This window comes from Bison bison, unplaced genomic scaffold (assembly GCF_000754665.1).
Source record: "Bison bison bison isolate TAMUID 2011002044 unplaced genomic scaffold, Bison_UMD1.0 scf7180017864472, whole genome shotgun sequence".
Taxonomy (NCBI): domain Eukaryota; kingdom Metazoa; phylum Chordata; class Mammalia; order Artiodactyla; family Bovidae; genus Bison; species Bison bison.
In genome coordinates this window covers 1,554,469-1,562,556 of record NW_011495033.1, presented here as the reverse complement: position 1 = coordinate 1,562,556, position 8,088 = coordinate 1,554,469, and the positions used below count along the sequence as shown (strand labels likewise).

The 8,088-nt window shown below is 49.8% G+C and overlaps 1 protein-coding gene across 1 annotated transcript in view; it reads left to right on the top strand.

The window, feature by feature from the left end:
• Positions 1-6,967: 6,967 nt before the first annotated feature.
• The window catches only part of DOC2B (double C2-like domains, beta), a 24,286-nt gene continuing 23,165 nt past the window's right edge, over positions 6,968-8,088 (top strand). The window contains exons 1-2 of the mRNA XM_010861669.1: positions 6,968-7,001; positions 7,812-8,070. Of these exons, the coding sequence (XP_010859971.1) occupies positions 6,968-7,001; positions 7,812-8,070 (293 nt within the window). The remainder of the gene's footprint in view (positions 7,002-7,811; positions 8,071-8,088) is intronic.

Below are 8,088 nucleotides of genomic sequence, written 5' to 3'. Positions count from 1 at the left end.
CCGCCGGACCCAGGCTCCCAGCTCCTACCATCCCCACTGTGGAGCCAGAATTAAGATTTATCTTTCAGGGGCCAGAAATTCAGAAAGCAGCAAAGTTTTAAATAATTATTATTTTTAAAGGATAAAATTAAATTTGTTTTCATCATAGGCTTATTCTTTTCCTACTCTTTTATAGTGGTAAAATATAAAACTTGCCACATTAACCATTTTTAAGCATATATTTCAGTGAGTTAAGTGCATTCACAATGTTGTACAACCATCACCACTATGCATTCTCAGACCTTTCTCATCATCCCAAAAGAGGAACTATACTCATTAAATAATACCCCCACGCTCCATCCCCAAGCCCCTGGTAACTTCTAGTCTACCTTCTGTCTCTATGAATTTCTGTTTTTCATGTATGCAGTATAAATGCTTAGAGCAGAAAAATTTCCCTGACCCCTGGTTCCCTTCACAGATGAATTATTTTTATCTATTTCCTGTTTATTCTTTCAGAGGAATCTTATGCTTATATAAATACTTGCCTGTATATATATCTTTTTATTTATATACGAAGGGAACATACTGTTTTATGCCTCTTTTTTATTAAACAATATATCTGCCATGAAAAGATTTTTAGTGCATCAGGATATCAGTATATCTTCCATATTAGTGCACACAGAGCTGCCTTGTTCTGTGTGTGTGTGTGTGCGCACAGGCGTGTGCTCTGTTGTGTCTGACTCTGCAAACCCATGGACTGAAGCACTCCAGGCTCCTCTGTCCATGGAATTTCCCAGGCAAGAATACTGGAGTGGGTTGCCATTTCCTGCTCCAGGGGATCTTTCCAACCCAGGGATTGAACCCTCAAGTCTCCTGCCCAGGCAGGCAGATTCTTCACTACGACACCACCTGGGAAGTGCTTTGTCTTTTTTATTCCTGTTATTGTTCAGTTGTTCAGTCATGTCCACCCTTTGCGACCCCATGGGCTGCAGCATGCCAGGCTTCCCTGTCCTTCACCATCTTCCAGAGTTTGCTCAAACTCATGTTGCATCGAGTCGGTGATGCCATCCAACCATCTCATTCTGTTGCCCCCTTCTCCTTAATGGTTACATAATAATATTCCATTGTAAAGGTGAATCATACTGCATTTAACCTACCCCTTAATAGAAATGCTTCAATTTTCAATTTGCTACATTTATCTATTGTCAGCTTATGCCCACTTTTAGTGAAAAAAAAATGCCACAGCACCTAACTAGCAGGAAGAACAAATTAAACATCATGAAATGCCCCTTCACACCAATTAGAGCAGCAAAAACTCAAGTCAGGTGACATCAAGTGTTGATTTGGATGTGGAAGAACTGGAATCTCAGATACAGCTAATAGGAATGGAAATGGTCATAGCACTGTGAGAGCTGTTTGGCATTACCTGGTCAAGCTAAAGATACATATGTCCTTCAGCCCAGCAATTCTGTCTCCAGGAGGTTGCAAAGACACTCTCCCATGTGGGCCAGCAGACAGGACTATCCATGGCAACAGGTACAGAATAATAAAGTGTGGGAATCGTCCTAAATGTCCAGTGGTAGGACAAAGGAGAAACAAATTGTGGCGGAGTGTTATACAACAATGAAAACAAGCTCTAGTTACATGTATCAGCAGGACTAGATCTCACGAACAATGGTAAGTGAAAAAAAAAGGAGTTGTTTGAGGATGTGGAAGTATGATACCCTTTATATGAAGCTTTAAGATGTATAAGACAATATCACATATTATTTATGGATGCATACATAGTAACATAAAGGTAAATGCATAGATTGATAATTATCAAATTCAAGACAGTGATTGCCCCTGGGGAGAGCAATGGGATGAAGGAGGAAATATCATAGGATTTCAGGTGCATCTGTAATTTTTTAAATGGTGGCGAGATAGACGGAACACAAAAATTTGCCGTTTTAATCACTTTTAGTTGTACCATTCAGTGCATTAATTACAATATTGTGCAACTATCACGGGTCCCTATTTCTTAAACTTTTTCTTCATCACCCAAAGCAGAAACTCTTGCTCCTTAAGCTTCCTTTTCCCCTCACCCCAGACCCTGGTGACCTCTAACCTACTTTCTGTCTCTATAAATTTGCCTATTCTGCACATTTCCTATAAGGAAAGTCCTACAATATTTGTGTCTGTCTTATTTCACTTCACATGTTTTCAAAGTTCATTCAGGTTGTAGCATAGATCAGAACTCATTCCTTTTTAGGGCTGAATAAGATCCCATTGAGGACTTCCCTGATAGCTGAGTTGGTAAAGAATCCGCCTCCAATGCAGGAGACCCCAGTTCGATTCCTGAGTTGGGAAGATCTCCTGGAGAAGGGATAGGCTACCCACTCCAGTGTTCTTGGGCTTCCCTGGTGGCTCAGTTGGTAAAGAATCTGCCTGCAATGTGGGAGACCTGGGTTCAATCCCTGGGTTGGGAAGATCCCCTGGAGAAGGAAATGGCAACCCACTCCAGTATTCTGGCCTAGAGAATTCCATGGACAGTTGATGGGGTCACAGAGTCGGACACGACTGAGCTACTCACTAAGATCCCATTGTACGGATATGCCACATATCCATCTCTGTTCATCTGTGGATGGACGTGGGGGTTGTTTCCCTATGGGCTGCTGTGACTGATGCTGCAATGAGCATCAGTGTGCGAGTATCTATTGGAGACTGCTTTCAGTCCTTTTGGGCCCATACCTAGGAGTGGAATTGCTAGGTCATGTGGTAATTCTCCGTTTAGCTTTTCAAGAAAACTGCAAGGTTTTTGTGTATAGGCCAGCGGGTCTCTATGTAATACTCCAGGCCTTTTCTGTATGACTGAAATATTTTATAAATCTAAAAAAAGTAGAATGAGTTAAAATTGGAAGCCACCATTTGCATCGTTAGTATCTTCAAAACCGCATCATAATTCAGAGCTATTTGAGGGAACATTTGCGGCTGTTGGCTCTCAGTTTCACAATTGTCAATTACAGCTCCTGCCCATTCATATCACTGAAATGTTCAGCCCACTCCAGAAGACACTCGACAAAGCCCCTGGGCTCCAGAGGTCCCCAAGGCCTCACAGGGTGGGGGCCGGTGGCACTGCCTCATCCTTGCTGTCACCTGAGTCACAGGTTACCCTCCACCCCACCCCCGTCCTCCTGCGGGTTATTTCTGGATCTTCCCCTAGGGATTCAGCATTATCCCTCCCTGACTTTTGATCTCCAGGCAGAGGCAGGCTGATCCTGGGCTAAGCCCCTCCTACCAGGTGAGCCTCTCTCACCTTGGCCTCTTCTGAGTTCAGCAGCCCAGACCGCAGCCTGCATGGAACCGAGCAGAGAGCCATAGTGCCTCCACTCAGCCCCTGGGGCTGAGTCCTGGGTGGGCCTGGGGTGACCTTGAGCCAGGTCCTCCATCTCTAGGCTCAGGAAGCAGGTGGAGTCGGGGGTTGGGGGGTGCTCACAGACCTGTGGTCTGCAAACCACTGAACAGGTGTCCCAGGAGGGAGAGGAGACAAGCATCTCTTTGAGCCATTTAGCCCATTGTGACAGCTCCAAGAGCATTTGACATCTGCAAAATAACATCATTAGGTAAGTGTTAACTTTTTCCCACTGGCAGGCCCAGGGCTAGTAAATGTACTGTGACGACTATAATGTGTTTATGAAATGTGAATAATAAATTATCAGAAAGAACTGCATTTTTAATATTGCCTAATACATCCAGTTGGCCTCACAGCAGCCACCGGCTATATGGCAGCGGTTTCCATTAACTTACTGTGCTGGCTCTCCACACGATTCCTGGGCCGGGGCCCCAGTAGGGGCCAAGGAGGAGGCCAGGGACAGCGGACAGCTCCCATGTCCCTTCCTGATTCAGTCTCTGTCTTCTGGAATCTAAAGAAAAGTGGAGCCTTGTTTACCATCTAGGCCACTGCAGAAAGCACCCTGGGGTTTGTCACAGGGTAGGGGTACAATAAATATGTGTTAAAGTGCAGATTCCTAAAGAAATGAATGGACAAGGGCCCCTGGAAGGCCCCTCTCCATCAAACAGGAAGTGCTTGGAAGTGCTCCATCAGCTTCTCCTTTGTGTAAAATTTCCTGTCAATTCAGACAAGTTTCTATCAGCACAGCATGCCCTGAGCTCCTCTAGTGATCAGGGAAGGGGGAGACTGGTACAGTGAGGCCAGGGGCGGGAAGGGCCCTTCCTCCCAGAGCACAGTGACGCCAGGCAGAGACGCCAACCCAGGGCGTCCCACCAAGTGCAGGGTAGAGGTCATTGCCTCCAAATGCCTCTCACCTACTGGAAGGAAAGGCTTTAACTGTTCATTCTCAGCCAAGAAAGAAGTCATAGTGCCTGATGTAGGATGTTTCAGGCTCCCTATTGGGACTTCTAGAGAAGGAAATGGCAACCCACTCCAGTATGCTCACCTGGGAAATCCCACAGACAGAGGAGCCTGGCGGGCTACAGTCCATGGAGTTGCAGAAGAGTCGGACGCGACATAATGACTAAGTAACAACATTGGGACTTTGCCAGAGTGCTCGCAAAATTCCAACCCTCCCCGCCAAGAGTGGCACATTGAACAGTGCAGGGATAGCAAAACAGGTGAGAATACGAAACCGTTTGCACCTTCTAACCCAGCGATTCTCATACAATTAATTGTGCATCAAAATAACCCAGGGGTGCTTATTCAAACACACCCTGAGTCTTCACACACATGTCTGAGTCCATGGGTGTGAGGCAAGGGCCAGGAATGTGTATTATTAACAAGCATCCCAGGGATGCAGGTACCCTGCATCCATCCTTTGAGGAACCCACTTCTACCTAGTTGGACTGGGGCCTTTGCAGTCTGTTAGAGAGGGGAGGGGGCAACTCAGAAGCCTGTTGGGAGAAGCAGGTGGTGGAGAATCAGGAGTACACGGTTCCATGGACTTCGCTGGTGGTTCAGTGTTTAAGGCTCCATGCTTCCACTGCAGGGGGCCCAGGTTTGATCCCTGGTTGGGGAACTAAGATCTTGCATGTCACACAGTATGGCAAAAAAAAAAAAGAGTACAGGATTCCGAGGGCTGTGACTCTGCCCACTTCACTTTGCCAAGGACAAGTCCAGCTGCCTGCCTGTGTGGGGAGTGGAAGAGGCAACCTGATTGATGGGGTCTGGACATGCCCAGCTGTTTAAAGATTCCCACACATGCTAGCCGGTGCCCCAGACTTGGCAGGAGCCTGCACTTTTCAATGTACTTTCCCAACATCCTCATCTGGTCCTGACAGCAGACAGGAAAAGAGGGCAGCCAACTGCATTTCACTGGTAGAGAGACTGAGGCAGGCACAGGGTCTGGTGGGCGCTGGGTCTTTGTGGGCGTTCTCTAGTTGCGGCGAGCGGGGACTCCTCTTCCTTGCGGTGCGTGGTCTCCTCATGCCGTGGCTTCTCGCTTTCTGGAATGTGGGTTCAGTGGTTGTGGCACACGGGCTTAGTGGAATCTTCCCAGACAAGGGATGGAACCCACGTCCCCTTCATTGGCAGGCAGATTCTTAACCCCCGGACCCCAGGGAAGTCTCAGGCACTGTTTTGAATCCATCTGCCTGTCTCCCCTGCCCAGACTCTTTCTAGAAACTAGACACCTGCCTGGTAATACCAATTCTGCTCCCTCCAGGGGGGCCCTACCCCATGGCAGCTGGGCTCACAGCTGGGTGAACTCAGACTTCAGAGTGGCGCTCAACTCTGCCACCTACCAGAGGTTAGCCCCAAATATGCCAGTGTTCCTCCTGCGGGTATCCTGGCATTCGCTGACTGGATGCTTTGGAGGCTGGGCTTCTTGCAGACCCTCCCCAGAGCCAGCACCCACAGAGCCAAGAACCAGGCACTGAACTTCAAGAAAGCCAGACCCACAGAAAGTCAAGAGGCCAGGAAGAAGTAGTCAGCCCCGTTCTCTCCCCTCTCCCAGGGAACACATGGGTAGACCCTGGCCATCAAAAGGGAAAAGGGTCAGAGGTCAGGATATCCAGGCTGTTATTCCCAGTCACTCACCTTCCTGAAGACTCAGGTTCCCCATCTGTAAGACGGTGACTGCACTCTCGTGCCCCTCAAGTGAATGAATTACAGAATGATGGTTCCGTGTCTGTACTTTAATACCCGGTGCCATTACATAATCACTTAGTGATGCAGCCACCTCTGGCACAGAAGTCACTCCGTGCCTATTTAAGGACTAATCCCCTTAAGCATTCCCGGAAATGAGAAACCCACTCTGTGTTAGGCTTCCGGGCTCTCCTGTCCTTCCCTTGGCCTTGGATTCTTGGAGGGCTGGATTTCTCTTGCACCAAGATCCCAGATTGTCCTTCGGGAGCCTCCAGGCCGGTTCATTCCCACTGCAACCCCTAAGATTCTCAGCCACCTCTCTCTTTCCCTCCCCTTCCTTCTCAATTTGGGCAGTCCCCATCCAAGAAGCCACAGGAAGAGCTCCCGGGGAGCCAGTTTTTACCTCTGTTTCCAGCTTGTCTCTGTAGGGGTGAGAAGGGAGAGGCAGGGGTGGGGGCCATGAAAGTTTCAAAAAAAGTCAGGACACCTGAGTGCTGAGCCCAGCTCTGTCACCAGCCAGAGATCACCCAAGCAAGTCACGGTGTCTGAGCTTAAATTTCCTCACCTGCAAAGTGGGAATGTTGTACTCTGCCTGCGTGGTGGGTGGCAGAAGGGATCAGTGAGGTGACAGCTGTGAAGGCTCTTGACAGAGCATGCCATAGGTTTCCAGGGCGGGTGGGGACCTTGCCCACCCAGTTCAGAACTCGTCCCGAAATAACTCATGGATCTCCATCATGTGCGTCAGCAGCGAGTCTCCTCTCTCAAGGGAAGGGTGAAGAGAAAACTGACACCGGGTGAGCATCTCTTATCTGCCATGCTCTCGCCAGATGCAGCCTTCTCAGAGTGCCAAGTGGTTGGAATTAGCCCCATTTCACAGCTGAGAACACTGAGGTTCAGAGAGAGCTAATGATGTGCCAGAATGATGCATCTGGAAGTGATGAAGGTGAGGCCACCTCTCTCTTCCCCCCACACCGCCACAGGAGTTATGGTGGGGGCAGGGGCACAGGCTTGAGACCCCTCATTTAGTCTTTCTGGAAGGGACCCAGCCAAGAAGATAAGCATCTCTGATGTCAATGGAAACCAGAGAGAGTAAACAGGATTCTGTCTATGGCCAGGGCTTTCTGGGAACACACCTGTATAAGCAGCAGCCATTCCCAACAGAACCGAATTCTCAGGAAATCAGGACAGAGCCAGGGCTGGGCCTTTGTTTGGTTTTCTGACCATGTGGGAAGCCTGAGGCCCGGTGGCCAGCCACGCCCTGCCTCTCCGCCTCTGCATCCTTCATCATGCCCTGGGGATGCCCAGGCCCCTGCCTGCCCTCATCCTCTCCCAATCACCTCTTGTGGTCAAGGTCCTCACACACCCTGTCCTTCAAGCTACTCACTGACCAAGTGAGAGGCTGACTCCTGGTTAGAAGGAGGGTGCTTGCGTGTGACCTGAGAGGAAGGGTGAACAGACTGTGCCATCGGTGACCTTGGACAGCTGTGGATGTCTTGCTAATGTGAGAGCATCCTGTCTGGCACTCCTAGGAATGAGGCTATGTGACCTGCTACGCTGGGGGCTGGGAGGCGCCCTGGGTCTCCTGATCACTTTGGGGGCGTGTCTGTATATGCTGTTAGGTGTGCCGCGGACAGGGGTGCCCTGAGTCCCCTGACCGCCTCCACGAATGCTGTTAGGGATATGTGTGTATTGAGGGGGTGTACAGCACCACAGTAGCTTCAACCAACTCTCTATGGGTACGTGTGTCCTGCAGATGTGAGCAGTCGGTGCTTCCGCCCAGTTCTGCACACGTTTCTGTGCGCTGGAAGTGTCCTTGCGCACCGGCGTTTGTTCTGTGTGAACAGAGCCCAGGAAGTGCGGGCACGCGCGGGAAAGTGCGGGTGTGCGTCCTGCGGGTCCCTGCTCTGCTCCGCGCCCGTCCTGCGCCTCGTGAGTGGAAGGCGCCGAGTGGCCCTGCCCGCCGAATGCGCGCGCAGGGTCCCGGGCCGGCGTGCGCGCCGGTGTGAGTGCCAGTGAGTGCGGCGCCACTC